We start from the raw sequence: 22,493 nt of genomic DNA, 5'->3' as shown, positions 1-22,493 counted from the left end.
AGATAGATAGATAGATAGATAGATAGATAGATAGATAGATAGATAGATAGATAGATAGATAGATAAATAGATGGATCAAAAATATGAACATAAAAAATAATTGTAGTTACCGTTGAAAGCCCAACGTTAACATTGTTGTGCTTGAATGAAGTGCCCACGGTCTACTAAACAGATTATGAATGGGACGCGGCCCATCCTAGAACCAGTCAAAGCGCCACATCGCTGACCTACAAAGTGACAGCGTTAATATTGTGAGAATAGAGAGGTGTGAGCGCGGTGCACTGTATGGTTAAGCTGTAGAAGTGCACAAAGTAAACGACCTACTGTTCACCTTCGCCCTTGAAATCTTTATTTAGTACTATTAAGTTATCCAGGGAGGGCAGATGGCGGCGATGAGAAGTGTGAAGCTCTCTGGGGTCTGTTCCCACGCAGTGAGACAGATGACAGGGATGAACGCATGCAGGTTTCTTCAACAACGGAGCTTCAGGGTTAATGTGAGTACAAATGAGCAATAAGGATGTCCAGTAAGGTTGGATTGTTTGCTGCCTGACCAGCTAGCTGCCAGTTAGCATATCCAATGTTATAGCTTCGCTGGCTAACCAGCTTCAACCTGCTAGACCTGTATGGCAGCCTTACTCCAGCGAATCAACTGGTACGTTGTGTTTATAGACACGGAGTCATCATACAAACACATGTTTAACCTTAATCCCATGTTTTCCGAGTTTATTTAAGCAACATTTGACTTTATCCTAAGCAGCCATCCTATTGGTCGAATCCAGGGGAGTGTTTACACCCAACCCGGAAATTGTGAAAAGTATTAGTATTAACTATATTGTATAGTATTGGATTGTATTTCATGTTTTATTTTTCTGCTCCACAGCTTTATTTATTGTCCTTTTCATCAACTTTGAAAAGCGTTGGCTTCTTCCTTGACCACTTTACAATGAGGGGTTGGTAGCAATGCTCCTTCCATGCACTGGCTACTTATAGGTTTACATTTTACTTCCACCGAAATAAGTATTTTATTGTCATTCTGTACATTGACATTCTTTTTGACGTGGCAAGCAAACAGTAGGAGGCATAATAGATAATACATTTGTGGCAAGAAGTGCAACATAATAAATATACATAATAAAAAGTATATATACTAATAATAGAAAAATAAACACAAGAACACTTCGAGAGTTCTAAAGATGAATGTAAACAACAAAAAAAAAGTCCAAAGCAGTTATGTAGTTATGTAAAAAGCATTACTATGCCATGTGTGAAAGACAGTCATATTCCAAAATGTAGCTGTGTCACAGTAATTTACCGGGAACTATGTGTGAAAGGGGCTATGGTTTCACCCAATCATCGCACCCCTCCACCACAGCCATCTCTGCACACACACTGGTTAGTGGTCAATCCACACCGTCCCCTCCATCCCTCCACCACATCCACCCCTTAATGCCACCCCTCCACCACATCCACCTACGCATCCATTCATCCACCTCAATATATCGCTCCACACCTCCACTCCTCCATCCCTCCGCCGCATCCATCTAACCCTCCACGTCCCTCCACCTGATCCACTCTTTCATCCACCCCCTCCACCCCATCTATCTTAAGAATGTCTGTGCTGACACAATAGTATTATACATGAACAAATAAAAAGGGACGGTTGATAAAGGGTTGATGGATCCGTATCCCTCCTCGTATCCCTGTGTCTTTGGGATTTTGTTTTTGCTAAAGAACTTCGAGAAAACAATTTAACGGCAGACCTTGACAAATTCTGCATCGACTCACTTGACTCACCTTGACTTTGACATTTAAAATATCCTACAACCAGGCAATAAAACCTCTTTCAGCTGCATTGGAGGAGATTAAGTCCACCACTTAGTCCCACACCCAAAAGTTGTCAGATATGGATACAGAGATGTCGGATCACAGTGACCGGATTGTAGCCCAGAGCGAAAATTGCTCGACTGCAGTCAGACAACACACTGCTCAAGGCCAAAGGTGGATGACTTAGACTCACTATTAGGCCCAATAACCGCTGGAGGTTTGTCCCGGAAAAGTTGGAAGGGAGAGACTCTGGTTTGGTGACTTCCTGGAGTCCCGGGCTTCAACTTCCCCGGACCCACAGCAGAGCGTATCGTATGCCCACTGTGGGTGGGGATTCCGCTGCCAAGTGTGTTCATTATTATATTGTTTGGTTTTTATTCTCTTTTTATCTCCTGTTATTCTCTGCTGACTATCTGTTGGTAACCAATGGGTTTACCACAGCAAATTGAAAAGTAAATTCCCCACCAGAGGGCGCCAGATGTATATCATTACGTGTACATTATACAGCTGTATATTTGGGAGCTGCCCTGATTAATAGAGAGGAGGGTTTTCTGTTAGTATGCATCAGAAATCCAACAACATATTAACCTGCAGTCGTTATCATCATTCAACCAATTAATTTTGGTTGGGGGGGACAGATGGGGTTAATATCCATTTTTTTGTTAGTGTTCTTTAAACATATTCTTGGTCTTCTGACTGGCTTATTATGCAGTAAAACTCTGGTTCCTTTGGTCCATGTATCTGTACTAGACTTTTGTCTTGGAATGTGAAATGTCTGATATGTGATAGATTTCTAATCTCAATGAGACTTAGTAAAATAAAGGGTAAATAATGAATTAATAATGAATTATTGAGTCCAGAATGATGTGGATGTCTGATGTTATGTATGTTATTTACATTATGTATGCTTTACCTATGTCCCTTTGCAGGGGGTTCGCCGGCAGCAGTCCTTCGACCCCACAGACAAGCCTCAGTTCCCCGGAGCCTCTGCTGAGTTTATCGACCGTCTGGAGTTCATCCAACCCAACGTCATCTCGGGGATCCCCATTTACCGGGTGATGGACCGGCAGGGTCAGATCATCAACCCCTCAGAGGATCCGCAGGTATGACGGCCACTTCACCTGACAGTGTAGACCACCTTGCCTGAATCGCGTGTGGAGGAAGACAACACATTCATACAGATGTGTTTTTTCTTTTGACTTGGTATCTTGCCGATGTTGCATTTAGGAAGTTTCAAAATGTCATGACGAACAAGTGTTCCATTCACTGTATCTCTACGGTTTGTTTTACCGCAAGTAACGTCACAGTACAATAAATTTCTTTGTACAACCTAGCAATTGTACCTGAATTTGGTGCTATGAATTTGGTGCTATATCGCTGTCTTACCGACAGTGATATATTGTTTCACTTCTTATGACAAAAGTACTTATTGTAAGTTGCTTTGGATAAAAGTGTCTGTCTGCTAAATGCCCAATATGTAAATGTGAATCTACTTGACCTAGTCTTAAGTCTAGTCGTAATACAATTGAAAAAAATGTGATTTGCGTCTTACATTACAAATATTAATTCACCAGAGATACAGACATGGAAGTTGTGACTTCCCTTTGGCTTTTGGCCGATACGGATCACAGATTGCTTTATTGTGTGATCAGCCAAATGCGATACCGAGCACCAATTTCTTTTTACAATGAAAACTAGGCTAAGATTTACATTTTTTTTTACAGAAATTAATTAAAAATGGGGGCAGTCAGGTTAATAATCCCAGTGCTGACCAACATACCCTTTATGACAACTATGACTATATTATGGAAGATAATCCAGACTTTATGATATAGTTATTAATTAAGATTATTATAAGTACTTGGCATTACTTATTATAAGTAATGCCATGTCATTTTCCTTGGCATTCAATGAACTAGAGGTAATTTAGTGTAGGCCTATTTTTCCAAAGTATACAACCGTGTAGCACATAGGCTATCACTTTAAAAGATGCAGGTCTCGTGGTTTATGATAGCCTATGGTGACATTTTTCAATGGATAAATGTCTTTTAGTTTGACTACTTCAGACCATGCAACTGTTTTTCACACACGAAACAATGTGTGAAAGGTGTGAACAAAAATGATGAATGTATTAAATGGAGCCAAAATGACAATTTAAATACTGTACACTATAAATATTCAGTAGGCAAAGGAAGCTTACAGAGTCCCATACCCAAGATAAAATAAGGGGGCTATGTCTATGGTTGAGTTGAGTGTAGCCTACCTTTATTAAGAGTCAGGGCAAATTAAGGAAGAATTATTTAAGAGGCAGGACTAACATTGTCTCTAGTGATGCACCGATTGATCTGGCCAACAAACTAACCTGAACGTGATCGCAGTACTGGGATTTCCATATGTTATCAAGCCCTGCCCTCCCTCCCTGGATGTCACCATTAGCGGCAGATTTTATAGTGATTTAATATAAATATTGATTTATCGTCCAAACTAAACGCTGTAGTGCTCTGTGTTGACATGCTGTCGTGTATTTTCATAAAGGAAGACAATGCATATCCGTTGGCTCAACAAATGACCAATAACTCTCATATAATTCTAACTAACTAAGAACCCTTATATAATGAGCAAACAATGATTTTCATAAGAAACATTTTATTCATTTATACCTCAATATTAAAGAAATCTGTGATTGGTATCGGATTGGCAGATCAAAATTGAAAAGATTGTTGGAGTAAAATAAATTATGGTTGCATCCCTAATTGTCTCAGTGACTGAACATAACGCCTCAAGTTGATCCACTGATCAACAATCACGTGTATAGACTTATGTCGGCCGATAATGAACTGGCCTATCGATTGGTTCATCACTATTTTCTATTCAACAAATCCTTTGGTCCACCTCTGTGAGAATTCGGCAGATTGTTACCCTTTATTCCAACCCTCAGCTTTCCAAAGAGACGGTGCGGAACTTCTACCAGAAAATGACTCTCCTCAACACCATGGATCGGATTCTGTATGAATCTCAGCGACAGGCAAGTCAAGAGCCTAAATCAATGACTCTTTGAATTGGAGTGGTTAAGTTGTTTTTGACTCTCAGCCAAAAGGTCCTGGGTCTGATCCCCCGTGTCCACAGTCTAACATGTAGGCATCTTTGAGCAAGATGCCCCCTCACCTCTACCTGTGCATAATTAATGTTCATAAAATGCACTGTAAGTCAGTTTTTGTTATAAATATTGAATAAAAGTTAAGTATAGTACATATGAAAGTAAATGGTATTAAGCTGAGTTACCAATAAGGGCAGCAGTAGAAGAAAGACACCTGTGATTGTTTGTTCATGGTCCATCTGCTGCAGGGTCGAATCTCCTTCTACATGACCAACTATGGAGAGGAGGGGACCCACATCGGCAGCGCGGCCGCTCTGGAGCCTAATGACCTTGTGTTTGGACAGTACAGAGAAGCCGGTAAGGTCTGGTGAAATGTTTACCCGTTCCTCAGTTAAAACAAACCTCCTCCATAATGCAAACAAAAATGCAAACAATTTTCATAGGTTATGACAACCAGTATTATATGTGCTGTTCTGTAGTGTTAATGGTGAATATCATATGACGACCAGTATACATGTACTGTTCTACAGTGTTGATGGTGAATATCATATGACGACCAGTATACATGTACTGTTCTACAGTGTTGATGGTGAATATCATTTGACGACCAGTATACATGTACTGTTCTATAGTGTTGACGCTGATTACCTTATGACGACCAATATACATGTACTGTTCTGTAGTGTTGACGCTGATTACCTTATGACGACCAGTATACATGTACTGCACTATAGTGGTGATGGTGAGTTGTTGACGGGTTGTTGGGTCTGTGGTCCGGTAGGCGTGCTGATGTACCGTGGCTTCCCCCTGGACTCCTTCATGGCCCAGTGCTACGCCAACGCAGATGACCTGGGGAAGGGGCGCCAGATGCCGGTCCACTATGGCAGCAAGGATCTCCACTTCGTCACCATCTCCTCCCCGCTCGCCACCCAGATACCCCAGGGTGAGCTGTCTGTTCGGGAGTCGGTGCTTGATCGATTCCCTCTCATATATGCTGTTTACCGATTCCCTCTGGAATTGGTGTCCAATTCCCTTTTCGATTGGGAGTTGATTGATTTTAATAAGATGAAGCATTACTTCCGAGCAAGCCCATACTTATATAAGTGTATGATTTAGTATAGTTATAACTATGTAACTGTGTATAACGTTATCTAAGTGTGTTATCTAAGTGTATTTCTTACACACAGGCCATTACAAAAACAAACAATCCGGAGATATTTAAAAGGGGAACAGAACTGTCTTTTGCCTTGTTGTCGGAGAAGCCACTTAACATGTTTACTTAATCTCTGATGACGTATCATGGTCATGTTATGATTCAGTACAGTATATTTGTATACTACATATTGTATACAAACATGACAAGCCGTGGCGACGCCTGGGATGTTAAATCTAAGCCTTCATAGTGGCTGTGTGTAAACCGACCATTGACCACATGGAGGCTACGGCCATATGCTCCACAGTCCGTGGTACAGCCGTCATCTCTGTGACCGTGTATAACTGTATCCCTGTGTATAGCCGTTAGACGTGTGTAAATAAACACGTGTGTGTGTTGTGTTCCCAGCGGCCGGCTCGGCCTACGCTCTGAAGCGAGAGAACCTGAACCGCGCGGTCATCTGCTACTTCGGCGAGGGGGCGGCCAGCGAGGGCGACGCCCACGCCGGCTTCAACTTCTCCGCCACCCTGGAGTGCCCCCTCATCTTCTTCTGCAGAAACAACGGCTACGCCATCTCCACGCCCACCAACGAGCAGTACCGCGGCGACGGCATCGGTGAGAGAGAGGGGGAGCGCCGATGTCCCACACGCGTGGATATCAAAGTTGGTTAAGACCAACTGGTTAGCCGATGGAGATTTCATAAACGGCTGTGACAGCCTTGTTCTAATCTATTAAGATAATAAGAGGGACATTTAGCAAACGACCACAAATATACAGATTCCTATTTGTGGATCAGAACCTGCCTACCCACCAATATCGGCTCCAATTCCGATTGTATGCCTGTATACTCACTTCAGTCATTTTATGTGGACAAAAGAGTCTGCTATACTAGCAAATACAGGTCGTAGCTTCGTTCAGCCAATCCCCTGATAGGAAGGCTCTCGTACACCCGCTAGCTCAGTGGGACCAGAGTGAAAGTCTAGGTTCCTCCAGGGAGTCACCATGCATGGGAGCAGCTACCCCCTGCCCCCAGACATCACTTGGGGCAGGGGGTAGCTGCTCTGAAGGGACAGAAATGTTGACCGTTTGCCGACTAGCTGCCCTGCCAATACGGCTGTGAGGAAAACCTAAAGACAGTGGTGAGAGAAGCCTGATTAATACATTCATAAATGAATCACTTTGTTGATAAGATAAGATAATCCTTTATTTTATTATTTTGTCCCACAGTAGGGAAGTTTGCAAGGTTACAGCAGCAAAGAGGATGGTGCAACAGACAACAGTAGAGCAAAATACAATAAGAAAATACAAATAATGGACTATATACAACAGTGTGTACTTGTGCATATGTATTGGCAGTGAGTGTGTGCTTGTGTGTGTGTCAGCGAGAGCGGTGCTGATTGTAGAGTCGGAGTGCTGCAGAAAGGAACGTCCTGCGGTACCTCTCCGTCACACACCGTGGGTGTTTCAGCCTATCACTGAAGGTGCTGCTCAGTGATATGTGTCCCGTGAAGGGGACACACCCACTGGGTCGAGCAAGCAGCCCAGGACAGAGCTGGCTCTCTTAATGAGTTGGTTCAGTCTCTTCCTGTCAGCAGCCGTGACGCTGCTGCTCCAGTACAACACACCGAAAAAGATGGCTGATGCCACCACAGAGTCATAAAAGGTCCTCAGGAGCGCCTCCTGCACACCAAAGGACCTGAGTTTCGTCAGCAGAGTCTGTTCTGGCCTTTTCTCTAGAGGGCGTTGATCATCCCGCTAAAGTCCATTTTATTGTTAATGTGTAGGCCCCGACCCCCTGGATGTTCACCGGTGTGGGTGAGGGATGGAACATCCAGGGGTCAATGAGTCAGTGAACATCAGCTAATGAGTCAGTGAACATCAGTTAATGAGTCAGTGAACATCAGTTAATGAGTCTGTCAACATCAGTTAATGAGTCAGTGACCATCAGTTAATGAGTCAGTTTTCAGGTATGTTCAGGTATGGGGGTTTTCAATAAAGGCGTCACCTCGTCAATTCAGATGAGAACATTTCTGCCATGGCTTTCATTCAAACCACCAAACCTGCCTAAACTTGTTTGTTTTGAAATGTTTTCAAACCTGAGTTGCCGCTCCCTCACTTCCTCAATTCAGGTCAAGTTATGACTGACGTCCTCGCCATAAACACATGTAAACTCAATAATTGATATGAGTGGGTGAGTTTGTGTGTTTGTTGTTTTGAATGAAAGCCCTGGATAGGCCGCTCCTACACCCTGCCAATTCAAGTGAAACCAATCGGCTGTTACATTATAGCCATTGACTTAATAAACATTTGGATTCAACTGGAATGACGAGAAAAATATTCACATCTCTGCATGTGATTGTTTGATTTCACCCTAATTCTGGTTAGTTTTTTAATATGCAACGCCGATACCAGCCTTTGACCAATCCTCTCCGGTATGTGCGTTTCAGCTGCACGTGGGCCCGGCTACGGCATGATGTCTATCCGCGTGGATGGCAACGACGTGTTTGCTGTCTACAACGCCACAAAGGAGGCCCGGCGCCGAGCGGTGGCAGAGAACCAGCCCTTCCTCATCGAGGCCATGACCTACAGGTCAGTCGGAGGACCAGATGACCTGGCATCACGGCTGTATGCCTTATAGGAAGAGGAGGGGGTGGATTGAAGAATATGTTTTGAATGGAGGAGAGGAAGGCGGGATTGGATAGCAGAACAGGAAAGGATTGGAGATGAGGGGAGACACGACCACTAGTGCGATTACCTTTTATATATATATATATATATATATATATATATAATTATTGTATCCTCTAATATTTATTTGCTGTGAGAGAATAAATAAAGTTAGTTCAGACGTATTTTTGGATCACTGAAACTTGTTTTCATCAATGCTGTGGTGAGAATAATTTCCTGCTTCAGTTAGTTAGCTGTGCACCACAATCTTGAGGTGACAGAAGGAAATAAAAATCTTACATGGGTTCTTTGTTTTGTACATTGCTCAAGGAACTGGTTTTAAGCCTGCTAGTACCATCATGTTCCTAGCGAACTTTGAAAGGCATTTACCCTTTTGGTAAACGCTTTCTCTTTTTTGTGCATTTACCAAAAAAGAGCGGTAAACACTCATTCAGTCATGGCTGTGTGTATTTAATGGTTTAATTGGGGCTTTAATGATTTTTTAATGATTCATAGTTGTGGCACTCAAAGTGTTGAACGTTATGACATTGAGGTTAACCAGACCCCCCCCCACCCCCCCCTCCAACCAGGATCGGCCACCACAGCACCAGCGATGACAGCTCGGCCTACCGCTCGGTGGACGAGGTCAACTACTGGGACAAGCAGGACCACCCCATCTCCCGCCTGCGCCACTACATGACGGCGCGGGGCTGGTGGGGTGAAGACGACGAGCGCTCCTGGAGGAAGGAGTCCCGCAAGATGGTGATGGAGGCCTTCGAGAAGGCCGAGAAGCGGCACAAGCCCATGCCCGACCTGCTATTCACCGACGTCTACAAGGAGATGACGCCCAACCTGACCAAGCAGCGCGACAGCATGTGGAGACACGTGAAGCAGTACAAGGAGCACTACCCCCTGGACGCGTACGAGAAGTGACCGCGCACAGGCTGGCGGGAGGTCATGCGACACCACTCCTGAGTTGAACCCCGGCGAGAGAGAGAGAGAGGGTTGGTGGGTTTGGATTGAGTTGGGTATCTTTAGAGTTCTACTTTTGATAAGACATTGTTTCTTCTCTACGTAGAGAAGGGGTGGTGTGTGTGTCTGTGTGTACCTTCACGATGTATTCCAACTCTAGATTTTGTGCCTTATGTTACAGTGACTTTCACGGTTACAACCTTCTTCCAATAGCACATTTTTTCCATTCATCCATCCATTGTACACCATAGTATACTATATTACCCTAGAAATGTACAAACTGAGCAATAAATACTACAAACATGAACTAGCACATAGTTCCTAGAGGCTTAATTAGGAGATTTAAAAGTCTCCATTTTACATGTCCTTTTGTCTCTTTCAGTTTTGTTCAAATGAGAACATTAAAACTGGTTTCCTTTCGCAAAAGGCCCGAAAGGAAAAAAAAGAGTGTAAACAATCACATTAATGGGGTAATTGGGTTTATATTTACACAGGTGCTTTTTGTCCCCTTATAGAACCTTCTGTCAACCTTCTGTTACGACACATCCTTGAGTGTCAGGTCTTCTGTGAAATAAGTTAACGTACCATGTTTGTCGGTTTGAAACACTAATAATAAAAAAAAGGACGATTCCGGCATTCTTTTTATTTGACAATCACGATAAGTTTCACACAACCCTGATGTAAGAAATGCTAACAGACCACTGCTAAAATAACTTAAATTTTCCCAGCAATGGCCCATCACAGCTGGTTCAAGTTTGAAACTATAAAGGCTGAACGGGTCTGGTTCAAACTGCAAGAAAAGGACATCCTTTTCTAACCTTAACCATGTTCCAAAGTGTAACCCTATGGCCTCATCTAGCTGTTATGAGTTAACCATGGACCTACATCCTTTGTAAAGATTGCCTCCTGTAATAAAGTAGGCAGTACTGGGAGTGTACATCCTGTTGTAAAGTATACAGTACACCTCTATGATGCAGAGGCTTCTCCAAAGGAGAAGACGCCTTTGTGACAGCTGAGTCTTCACAAGCCATTTCAAATCAATCCATCCGATAGTGACATCAGCAGTGGGAGTGTCCACCCATTTGTATGTTGGATTGATCCAACCCCAGCCCACCAGGTGGGAAATTCCACCAGGGAGGGGTTGTGAGTCCAGCTACACTCCCCCACAACGGATGACACATCAGGGTTGGATGCGCCTTCTTGCGATGTCCTACGGCTAACCGTTGTGAAATCGGCCAATCCGCCTCGCTCCTGGCAGTGAATCAAGTCCTCTCCGATTGGCTCAGCAGGTGAGCAAGGGGCTGTGGATGCCCTTCCAGAGCCACTTCACCTGGCGCGGCGTGCGCTGGTGGATCACCATCAGCTCCTTGTGCACGCACATGTTCTCCCGGTCGCTCTCCGCCACGTCGAACGTCTGGAAGCCCGAGTGTTTCTCGGGCGTGATGCCCAGTGCGTGGATGCACATACCCACGAAGACGTCGTCGATGGGGAACAGGGGGATGAGGCTGGACACCTGGGATATGCGCCCCAGCAGGGCCCCCGAGAAGAGGAAGCCCCCTCCTCCAGTGTACGGCGGGTAGGCGCCCTCGTAGTAGCTCTGCGGGATGTAGTACTTGCTCTTGGGGTCCCGGATGGGGGTGGCCGGGCTGATCACCTGGCCCACGTAGAGCCGCGACGCCGGCTCCGGCGCCAGCGCCCGCAGGTAGTCCAGGATGGCGGGCGTGTTGACAAACACGTCGTCGTCGCCGCTGAAGATGAAGGACACGTCCGGGCAGTTGCTCCACGTCCACTTGAAGAAGGCGTCCAGCTTGAGGGTGAGATTGAACAGGGAATCGTGGAAGTCCCACTGGAGCACGTCCTGGTACCGCCGGGCTTCGAACTCCAGCAGCGGGTGGAGGTCGGGGTCCGTGGTCGACAATTGGCCCAGAAGAAAGATGGTGCGGATCCTCAGCCCACCCGCGTAGACACCCTCCGACCCCCACGTCTCCCGCACCGCCTGTCTCTGCTGAAAGTTGAACGGGACAGACTTGATAGCCAGCAGGAGGAAGGTCCCGTTCCCGTCCAAGGTGCACTTTTTGGGCTCGATCAACAGGGGGGGGTTGCGGCAGTGGCACATGCGTAGGAAGTCCTTGTGCAAGTCAGGGTAGGCGTCGAAGTCGTGCATGTTGGTCTTCAGTTTCTCGCTGCTCGCCTCCTTGCACTCGTTCCACTCCGCAGGGGGCTTGACGGTGTGGAATCGATCGCGCTGCCCCAGGAAGGCGTGCAGCAGTCGGCTCCAGTAGGCCGTGTTGTGGGGGAAGAACTTCCGAAGGTTTTTTACCGACACCGTGGCGTTGAGGACCGAGTGTTTGGCCATCGCCGCCACCGCCGCCACCTTAGGCGGAGCCGGAGCCGAAGCCATAGGCTTCAAGACCGGCTCCCCGGGGTGTTCCGGAGGGGAAGAGCTGGCAGACAGCTGCCCCTTATTCGCAAGGCGCCCGTGAGCCATGTCTATCTGCCAGTTGGAGAAGACTAGGAGGAGGAGCAAAGCGCCGAGCAAAACCATGGCCACCAGGGATCGGATGCGCCTCATTGCTCTTGAGGGAAGGAGATGAGTCGAAAGGAATTGAAGCCGTTGCATTTTCCCTCTCACCGAAGTGCCATGTCACTGGGAGGATGGTGGCATCCAATCACTGAGCTTTCTGGATCAACTGGTAACAGTCAAAACGTAGTTCCTGTAAACAGCAGAATATTATTTAACAGGCTTATTATAACAAACTTTATATTCTCACAACCACCTCTCTAGTAATACATAACACAGTATATCTGGCTATTCACAAGCCAAAGTTTTACTCATTAGGGACCTGGATGAACTGGATACTTAAGCAATAGATCACGACAGGCTGTGGTATGTTCTCATTATCTCGGACAACAGCCCTTAACTGTGGTATAATGAGAACATTTCACTGACTGAAGTGATCTATTGCTTAAAACGGTTACGTAAGCAATAGATCACTTCAGTGATCTATTGCATTTTTTTTTTAACGAATACAAAAAAGTAGTCCCTCCTGGCTGCCTGCAAAGTGTACGGCGGTTGCTATGCAACACACTGTAGCGTCCTTCAGAGAGATGGCTAGGCTAGAGACGGTAGCTTGGTTCACCGGCAATTTAGCCTACCATCAAGTTCACTCACCGTGTGCCTATTGCTTTACAACATTGCTATTGCTTTTATATATAAATAAACATCAGTTCAAGTTAGGCGCGGAGTGATACTGAACGGGCGTCATAGCATAGCTGTGTGTATACGCTCAATATACAACAGTTGGGAACCAATCAGATCGCTTGATTTAGGCCACCCGTTTTATAATTAAGCAATAGATCACGACAGGCCGTGGTATACGCTCATTATACCACAGTTAAGGGGCGTTGTCCGTCCCGACGCGCAGCGGAGGGGCGGCGACCCCCTTCACTGTGGTATAATGACCGTATATCACTGACTGAAGTGATCTATTGCTTTTATAAAACGGTTACGTAAATATGGCGAAATTAAAGTCATAGACACCCTCAATTTTGAAAAAGCGAGAAAGTCGGAAAAGCATTTTTTTTAACGAATACAGAAAAGTAGTCCCTCCTGGCTGCCGGCAAAGTGTACGGCGGTTGCTATGCAACACACTAGCGTCCTTCAGAGAGAAGGCTAGAGACGGTAGCTTGGTTCGCCGGCAATTTAGCAATTTAGAAGGCTAAATTGCCGGCGACCGTGTGCCTATTGCTTTACAGGCTTTTTTTAGGCTTCAGTGAACTATGCTATCGCTTTTATATATAAATAAACAACAGTTCAAGTTAGGCGCGGAGTGATACTGGACTCTGTAAACTGAACGGGCGTCATAGCTGTGTGTATACGCTCAATATACAACGGTTGGGAACCAATCAGATCGCTTGATTTAGGCCCCCCGTTTTATAAAGCACATTATAAAACGGGTGGCTTAAATCAAGCGATCTGATTGGTTCCCAACTGTTGTATAATGAGCGGCTATGACAGCTATGACGCCCATTCAGTTTAAGTTTAAGATGTGCATGTAAACGTACTGAGTGATTGTATTGGGATAGGTGATTTTGGGGTTTTGTTTTGTTTTCGTTCATTTATTTTTGTCATTTTTTAAAAATATATATTTGAGCTGTTTTGAGCTATATTTGTTTACAACTGATAAATTCATAGCAGATAATTATGAGCAGTTGAATAAGGGGTGGGAATACATAAGCGTCGGCTTCCTCCCACTCCTTTTCGGACATAGACACTACATTTATTTTATAAATATTGTTTATGACACTTAATAATTATTGTTGTTTCGTGTTATGTGTATTTGTATGATGTGTCATTTTTTTCGAAATAAAGACGAAATGAATTATACAAAGTCAAACAATCTAATCCAATAAGCGAAAAATACCACATTTTCCACTCTTGACGAAGAAGAGAAAAAGAACCACTCAACCCCTCTTAAGCGTGGATAACCTCTGATTGGCATCTGCTGATTAAGCCCTGATGCAACACAGGGGTCAAGGGAAGATACGGCCATCTCCAAGTACGCCTAGTTAGGGTTAGTGAACAGAATGACCCAAGATGACCTCGCCTGTTTACTGCAGGGAGAGGGCCCCCTAGGAGCCAGGGCTGCTGGCGTCCCTGGGGCCCCAATGTTGTTTATGATACAGCACAACTAGATCATATCTCATTAAGAGCGTACGACCAGGATTGCTAAGGCTTCTCTCTCTCCCTCCACACGTCAACCAGTCAGACCGACACTTCTAATGTTAGCCTACTCATTTTTTTATCCACATTTCCATTTGCCTGATCCCATTTCTTGTCTATTTTCCCTTCCTATTTACATATTTGTATGTCATGTTTTCTGATGTTTCCTTTACTGTACTGTAGGGTGACTTATAGTATTAGTCTTATTGACTAGCCTACACATGCGGTGATCCATCTCAAAATAAAAACCTTTAACCTGCAGCAACTCGAACACAATGTGACGGGAAGCGAACCCAACAGTGGCTGGTAGTTGATAAGTTATATCTATAACCTTGAGGTGATTAATTTTAGAGTTGTAAATAACACAATCAAATCAAAGACTTGGTTTATAAGGGTGAGACCGATATCGGACAGAGGTGTCGTTCAAGGTTCACATGTAATGATTAAAGGAGTTCCAGACTTCCTCAACTGCAGAACAATTCGTAAAGGAGCCAAAAGGTTGTGCTGCGTGTCATTTAGTTATTCTACAATCCCAACTAAGAAGGCACATCTTTCGTGATGGATTCTAAGCAAACCATTTTCTCGATGAGGGTTTAAAGATATTTTGGTTTATCTTTAACTTTTTTCAGTTACAGTTCTCAAGGAGGCGAACCAATATATAATTGACAATAATAATCTGATCCAAAATCAACACATACAACAATACATGTAGGCCTAAATAAGGAATGTGTGTCTTTCCTCCCACAAAACAAACAGGGCTTTTCATTCGCGTGATTTGATGGATGATTAACTGGATGAAATAAACCACACAGCTTCCGCTCTGGTGCTTAATTAGAGAGGAACACTTAGTTAGAAAACAATTTAAATCAGCCGAGACCCTCATGTGAAGTCCAGAGAGTTGGCCCCCTTCACATGATCAGCGCCAAAACGCTGTGCGCTAGCGCTTCTATTAAAGACCCTCTCCCTTCATATGATAAGAAGCAACGCGCAGCGCAGGTCGGACCGACCACGTATTCATATGATTAACCTGTATTTAACTAATTGATAGTAGCTCTTGTCGCGCTGTATCTCGGCGTTATAAAGGATCAAGCATCCTTAGTCCCTTACCGCAATTGTAAGAATAAGCTGTATAAAAGGTAAATAAGTACCACGTACTGTACCTGGCTTGTCGCAACACGCACATCCGGAGAGAAACACCAAGTAATCTTAATGAGGCAACCAAGTGCTCACAAAAGATCCCCCCCGCCCCCCATGGATGTGTGACAATAGTCCCTCCCTCCCTCGAAGACTCCGTCCGTACAGGTGAGACGTAGCCTGGGCCTGGCTATTGCCAGACCAAGCTCAATCGTAGAATGCACGTTGCACCTTCTGCAAGGCGAACTACCTTTATTTATTTTTTATTCTGTTTTCACTGAAGCCTGAATACAATCGTTTCCACATTAGTGACTGCTGCTCTTGCACGTATTGGTATTGTGCACAACATGACAATAAACACGAAACTTGAAACATTTCTGACACAAAGTTTATTCTGACTGTTTACAGGAAAAGATTTACAAATTCTTCCCACATATTTGGGGAATATTAACAAAATAATTATGGTAAGAATGACTTCATACCTGTACATGGCCACAGTGTTCAGATAAGTAAAGCTTTGAGTCTAGCATATTGCATTTAGTGCAGGCCCTAAAACACATACTTCCAGTCGGGTGTATAACATAACAGGATGACTAGACAATAAAAAAAATCTGTTCAAACCATTCATACCAAACCTATCGAAGTGTTTCATTTAATATTATGTGGGATGAAACTTTGCTAATAAAGTGACAAATTAACAATGATCAATTTATAGATATGCTTCCAAAGGTTTTTCCTCAAATCTACAAACATTATGAGACATGATGTGGTCTGTGTAAGGCATCGGCTGGCACACAAAACATTTACTTAGACTTAATCAGAGCCCCCACCGGTACTTGTATTCCGGGGGTTTCAGTCTCCAGGCCTGGGAATTTTTTGATGGGCTTTCACCAAAGTTTGGTAGTTTATTTAAAAATAGATATTTCTCGATTTTAAGTCTACTTTGTGTCCTTCTGCCCTTGCAATACAAGAAGGAACTCCTTGGTGAAGAAAATTGGTTAAATATTTGGTGTAATGGCCCAGAATGTGGTAGCTTTCATGACACTACACACAAGTTGTACTGTATGCAATGTGCACTCTGAAAACTTTTAACAAAACAAGTCTCAAAACAAACCTACAGCAGGGGAATAGAGCGGGAAGAGTGGCCTAACTGGCTGAGCAGCAAATACTGCACATGTCTTAGAGGACAGCTGATGACCAGGAAGATGAAGTAGACCCAAGGTAAGAATACCGGATCCCTGTGGTGATGGTGGGCTGTGTTGGTGGTGGGGGTTGGAGGGTGGAGAATGCAAGAGGTGTCTTGGTTGTGGGAGGAGAGTCTGTTATCCTGGTGGTGGTAGAGGAAGGAGGAGAGAGGGGTCTTTGGATGGGGGTGGGAAGAGAAGAGGGCGAAAGAAGGCAGAGAGGGGGTATCTGCATGGGGTTGGGGAGAGGTGTGTTTCTGGGTGGGAGGAGGGGCAAGTCAGCACAAGTTGCTCTCCTCGTCCTGAATGGTCTTCTTGATACGCAGCAGCATGGTGGTGAGCCACTGGTCCAGCCTTGAGATGGTGTCATACTCCTTGACCTGAGAGGAGACAGCGGTAAACCTATTACAACCGACTAGTCTAGTGTAAGCTCAACCACAGGTTGCACTGTATTTTACAACTGGCAGGGGGCTGCACCTATACACAATGTTGCCTTTTGGTCTCCATGGTTAAAAACCTGTTAAACTCACGCAAAGCAGGCTGAACAGAAAACCCTAAAAAATGCAAACTTGCAAACTCCAGGCTGTTCTGGAATACTCCCCGACCGGTAACAATATTGCAAATAAAAATATTTGAGACCTTCCCTCACGGACTTGAACAGAAAGAACCAGGTCCTCATAGCAAAGGGATAGAGGAAATGGAGAAGGCACTCCATGACCTAGGAGAGGTTTTCTGCATCCTACCAGTGTTGGAACTCCCCCCCTCATTAAGGACGTGATCAAACAGGCGCTTCTGACGTAGGCATAGGAGCCGTACTCGCACACTACTACGCCACTGTTGAAAAAGAGGGCCCAGCCATCAAATGGGCACTGGAACTTCTTAGTTACGATGCGCTGGGTCGTCGGTTTGTGCTGGTCACAGACTATGCCCCCTTATGTTGATGTCTAGTAAGAGGGAGACAAATGCTCTTGTGGGTAGATGTTTTTTTTCCTTACAATAAACAAATATCTCTGTTGTCAACAGGTCTGGAGCCAAACATTGAATTAGCATTTAAGCACTTTTCCTTGGAATTTAGAGAATTTAAAAAAAAAAATCTTATCTTGGCTGCAATTTGTGGGTCATTTTACCCACAATTGGTTGAAATTACTTTTAATAGGTTCCAATTTCAAGTTAGGAATTTTAGGAACAAAAATCATTCATTCAATCATTATTCGGCAGGAGCCATGCTGTGTGGTCCTGTGTTGCTCCAAACATGAAGAGACTTAAGGGGAAGAAGGGGTTGTTAGGGGCTGAAGTCAATAATTGCCCCTGGCCTGTATTCAGAGGGGACACTTCACCTCCAGACTTTGATTGCTGTACCAAGTACAACACATCCAAAGGGCACCCCAGTTACAGTACGTAATTACTCAGCATTTCTCACCGAATCAGTATACGCTTCCACATTCTGCTCTTCACAAGCATCTAGAAGTTTCTGCATGGAATAAAATAAAAACATTGAGAAAATATGATCAATTATAAATGATATAGAAAACTGAACATTCACCATGTCTTCACTGTGTTTCAATGTAATAATACAGTGACTAAGTTAAATGTTGATTAGTTCATTGGTAAGATACATTTGCAAACTTCTTTGGCTACTTCACATGGACAGGTTAGTATACAGGGCGCAAATGCAAGGTTCATAATAGATTTACCTACCTATTTGCCCCATGTGACTAGAACACAGGGTAAATTCGTAAGGCAGACCTACCTTCATCAGCTTGCACTCCCGAGAGTCTGAAAAGGCAGGAAACATATCCTCGTACTTCTGTACTGCAAGCTGAAGGACAAAAAGACACTATGTTTAATAACAGCATCTCCATTATTATTTTGTGGGTGTTTTGTCGGTTTGGATACTAGGCATACTATGTGTTGTTGTGCATATCAGGAATAGGAGTGCTTTGTTGTGTAAGGCAGGACAATGTAGTGGTTAGAGTGTTCTGACTCTGCTAAAAGTTTTCCAGTTTGATCCCCAATGCCAACAGTCAACCTGTAGGTGTTGTTCAGCTCTATAACCCTTATCATTAGCTTCTCCTTAATGAAATGTACCTGAATTCACCAAGTAGCTTTGGATAAAAGCTAGAGAACCAAATAACTGCCGTGGCAATTCAGTACCTTGGCATTGAGCATGTCCACACAGAAGTGGCAGAGAGCAGCTTTGAAGAAGTGGTCCTTGGCGCTGTACTTGAGGAGGGTGCTGTCCATCGCATGGGTCCCAACCTGAGGTTAACATAGGCTCTGGTGTTACTACAATCTGTTATCAACCTGGAGTTAACATGGGCTCTGGTGTTACTAAAACATGAAGCAACCTGGAGTTAACATGGGCTCTGATGTTACTGAAACATGAACCAACCTGGGGTTAACATAGGCTCTGGTGTTGCTACAACAGGAACCAACCTGGAGTTAACATGGGCTCTGCTGTTACTACAACATGTTATCAACCTGAGGTTAACATAGGCTCTGGTGTTACAACATGAACCAACCTGGAGTTAACATGGGCTTTGGTGTTACTACAACATGACCCAACCTGTCAACAATCCTGAAACAATTGTGTTAACAATCCTTGAAACATCCTGAAGTTAACATAGGCTCTCGCACTACTACAAGTTATCAACCTGCCGTACCTGTTGCTAGTAGAACATTTATTAAACTTGAGGTTAACATCTGGGGTTACTACAACATGTAAGCAAAGCTGCTGTTGGAAAAATTAGAGATAGATAGAGACAGACAACCTAAAAGAAAATGTGAAACCAATAGTGACATTACTAATTGAACATTTCTACATTTCTCATTAGGGTGGTGGAACAGCCGCTGGTTTCGAAATCAAATAGCTATTCAGTAGTTAATCTATATCTATATCTATATACACATATATATATTTACATATATACACATGTAATCAGGAGTTAACTCACTATACTATGCGATTAATCGCGATTAAACTTTAATTTTTATTTATTAGGTGATGGGCAGGCTTAACTATTTCAGTTGTCATTTGATTTCAATACAAAACAGGCACGCTTCTGTAGCTTGGATTGCTAACTATCCTATCATATAACATCCTATCATTGATCATTGTTTGTCTCTTCATTACTTCAGAATAAATAAATTGTATTTTCAGTATGTCAATAAGAGTGTTGTAATAGGTTTCACCTGTTCGTAAATCTCAATGGCTTTAGGGTACCGCTCTAGTTGAGCTGCATAGGTGGCCACTTTGAGAAGGCACTTGTTAGCTGAGCTGAAACACAGAATACACATCATTAGTGTCATTAGACATTAGTCTGACTCTGACTCTCACATTAATACAGAAAATATCAGATCACCCAAAACAGTGTATGTGTGTGTGAAATATAATATGACTTTAATTTCCAAGTAAATATGCAAATAACATAAGGAAGGAACTTGGTGCACTGATATACACACATATTTCCGTTACCTGGTGGATTCTTCTCCTTTGTAATAATCTGCAGCCTGTTCATAGTGAGCTACGGCCTACAGGTGACGCAGGTCAAACACAGAATTGTAAAAAACGATTTCATTAAATAATACGAAAATATACCTTTCGGTCAAATGATGAAGCCCAAAGAGACATAATGGTGTTTTATTTTTACAAGAGTCTAATAATTTTCCATGAGAACTTTTGGAGGGTTGGACAATCATTAAAATAATTGCTAGTCAAATAATTGATGGTGAAAAGCTGGCTTCTACCCTAGCATTGCCAATTCCGAATGAGGAAGACCTTAGAAGGTCTTAAGTTTGGCTTGTTAAAAACATGGAGTGTATTATTTCTATGGGACATTCAGACTTAATAATATCACCTGACCTCATCGACATCCACCAGCTCAGTCTCAAAGATCTCTGCGATTGCAATGTGATGTTTTGCAGCAATATTGAATCTCCCCTATAGAAAAGACACATTAAGGTAATATAACAGTACGCAGTACATTCAGAAACAAGCTATTAAGGTTATTAATCAACCGTATATTAATAACATGTCTTACCATGTCTGTGTATATCTCAATGGCCCGACTTAGGCAGTTAATTGCCTCTGTTCAGGAAAAAAGTAAAATAAAAAACATATTTTACATGCTTTGAACAGAAAACATTGGACATCTTTATCTTTGGTAAATGGACTGCATTTATATAGCGCTTTTCATCTCAAAGCCCTTTAATGTTAATGCCTCACATTCACTCATCAATTCCCTCATTCATTAATTCATTGTACAGCAGTGGTGGCGTCCACCATGCTAGCCAGGTAACAACTCGCTGGTTGGGAGCAGTATGGGTTGAGGAGCTCCTGTGGAAAGGTATAAGACAGACTGAGTTGCAACCCTAGGCGGTTATAAGGACTGCATTTTCACTGACCGTGTGGGTCTGCTTTTTTGAATGCGTTTCCGGCATCTATGAAGTTGGTGGCAGCATCGTGTTTGCTCTGCATCTGAAGGTGAAGCTGTGCCGCTTGAGAGAAGGCATTTCCTGCAGCTGGAAACATTAAAAGTATACACATTTGAAGAGCAAAGTTAACCCAAGCTGTTGTACATATCCATGACAGCTGAGCTGATACCTACCGCACCAGTTCTTGGCCATCTTGAACATGTTGGCGGCTCTCACATACAGTTCGCACGCCTCCTCCTGCTTGGATGAGCTCCTTCATGACACAACACACATTCAGTTAGAGCCTTTGTGATTGTTTCATCAAAACATATATTATAATTTGGCAGTTGCTGAAATTGACACATGTTGTATTGGTGGGCCTGTTGTTGACGGGCTTAAATGGGAAAATAGAAAATGGCAGTTGCAATAGTTCTGTGTGAATGTATGACATAGTCGCAGTACATAATGGACGGCAGTGGGTTTTGGGTTTGTATATATAGTAGTACTTGTTCACATTTAATTATAGTGTTAATGATTCCAAGTATAATATAGTATTAATGGTTCACAGTTGAATACAGTAATACTGGTTTGCAGTATAATATAGTAGTAAATGGTTCCCAGTATAATATAGTTTTAATCGTACACAGTATAATATAGAACCAATGGTTCCAAGTATAATATAGTAGTCATGGTTTGCTGTTTAATGTAGTAGTTATGGTTTCCAGAATAATAGTATTAATGTTTCCCAGTATAATATAGTAGTTGGCCTAATGGTTTGCAGTATAATAACGTTATAGTATTAATGGTTCCTTCCTGGTATAATATAGTAGTAATGGTTCCCAGTATAACGCCAGCTGACATTATTAGCTTGTTACTTTCTATGTGTGTTGTTGTTTTGCCACTGGATTAAGCTAACAGTTGATAACAGCTAGAAGCTAGTAGCTATGAGACTGCTCTTCCGCTGTGTTGGCTTATGAGTTCCCTGTATTGGATTGGAAAATTCAAACTCTAACCCGAAGAGTGCCCCCAAAAACGACGATGACGACTTCATCTTCTTCTCGGCCTCCGCCATCAGAGCCATGGCTTCCTTTTCCTTCCCAGAGTTGTCCATTTTCAGTGGGTGTTGCGATGGCGAAACTAAAAGAATAAGGCGTAACAGCTATTATTGCAATGTTTGCTAACTAGCTAGCTGGTGTGTTAGCCTTGTGACGTCACCAATCATGTGTTGGGTCTGATGAGGACGTCACTATCAGGTGACAAGGTGGAGTCCAAAATGTATTCCCTGCACCAAATTACAAATGTATAATTTCTAAAATATAAATAGGT

General features: G+C 43.3%; 3 protein-coding genes across 3 annotated transcripts; 1 reads left to right on the top strand and 2 right to left on the bottom strand.

The window, feature by feature from the left end:
* The first annotated feature begins 175 nt into the window (after positions 1–175).
* Positions 176–10,343, top strand: bckdha (branched chain keto acid dehydrogenase E1 subunit alpha). Its single transcript, XM_084466294.1, has 8 exons — positions 176–494; positions 2,754–2,927; positions 4,763–4,849; positions 5,170–5,278; positions 5,703–5,864; positions 6,483–6,689; positions 8,522–8,663; positions 9,332–10,343. The coding sequence occupies exons 1-8, from the start codon at positions 384–386 to the stop codon at positions 9,672–9,674; spliced, it is 1,335 nt and encodes a 444-aa protein (XP_084322420.1). The 5' UTR covers positions 176–383; the 3' UTR covers positions 9,675–10,343.
* Positions 10,344–10,646: 303 nt separating this feature from the next.
* On the bottom strand, positions 10,647–15,641 carry b3gnt2l (UDP-GlcNAc:betaGal beta-1,3-N-acetylglucosaminyltransferase 2, like). Its single transcript, XM_084466726.1, has 2 exons — positions 15,597–15,641; positions 10,647–12,427 (listed from the first exon to the last, which is right to left on the bottom strand). Exon 2 carries the CDS (start codon positions 12,331–12,333, stop codon positions 10,996–10,998), a length of 1,338 nt encoding a protein of 445 aa, XP_084322852.1. The 5' UTR covers positions 12,334–12,427; positions 15,597–15,641; the 3' UTR covers positions 10,647–10,995.
* A 309-nt stretch (positions 15,642–15,950) lies between these two features.
* On the bottom strand, positions 15,951–22,369 carry napab (N-ethylmaleimide-sensitive factor attachment protein, alpha b). Its single transcript, XM_084466805.1, has 11 exons — positions 22,181–22,369; positions 21,362–21,441; positions 21,159–21,275; positions 20,795–20,841; positions 20,617–20,694; positions 20,230–20,285; positions 19,947–20,031; positions 18,909–19,013; positions 18,505–18,573; positions 18,175–18,225; positions 15,951–17,134 (listed from the first exon to the last, which is right to left on the bottom strand). The coding sequence occupies exons 1-11, from the start codon at positions 22,276–22,278 to the stop codon at positions 17,033–17,035; spliced, it is 888 nt and encodes a 295-aa protein (XP_084322931.1). The 5' UTR covers positions 22,279–22,369; the 3' UTR covers positions 15,951–17,032.
* Positions 22,370–22,493: the final 124 nt, after the last annotated feature.

The sequence above is a fragment of the Micromesistius poutassou genome (assembly GCF_964030765.1).
Source record: "Micromesistius poutassou genome assembly, chromosome: 4".
Taxonomy (NCBI): domain Eukaryota; kingdom Metazoa; phylum Chordata; class Actinopteri; order Gadiformes; family Gadidae; genus Micromesistius; species Micromesistius poutassou.
This window is presented reverse-complemented; position numbering and strand designations above follow the sequence as displayed.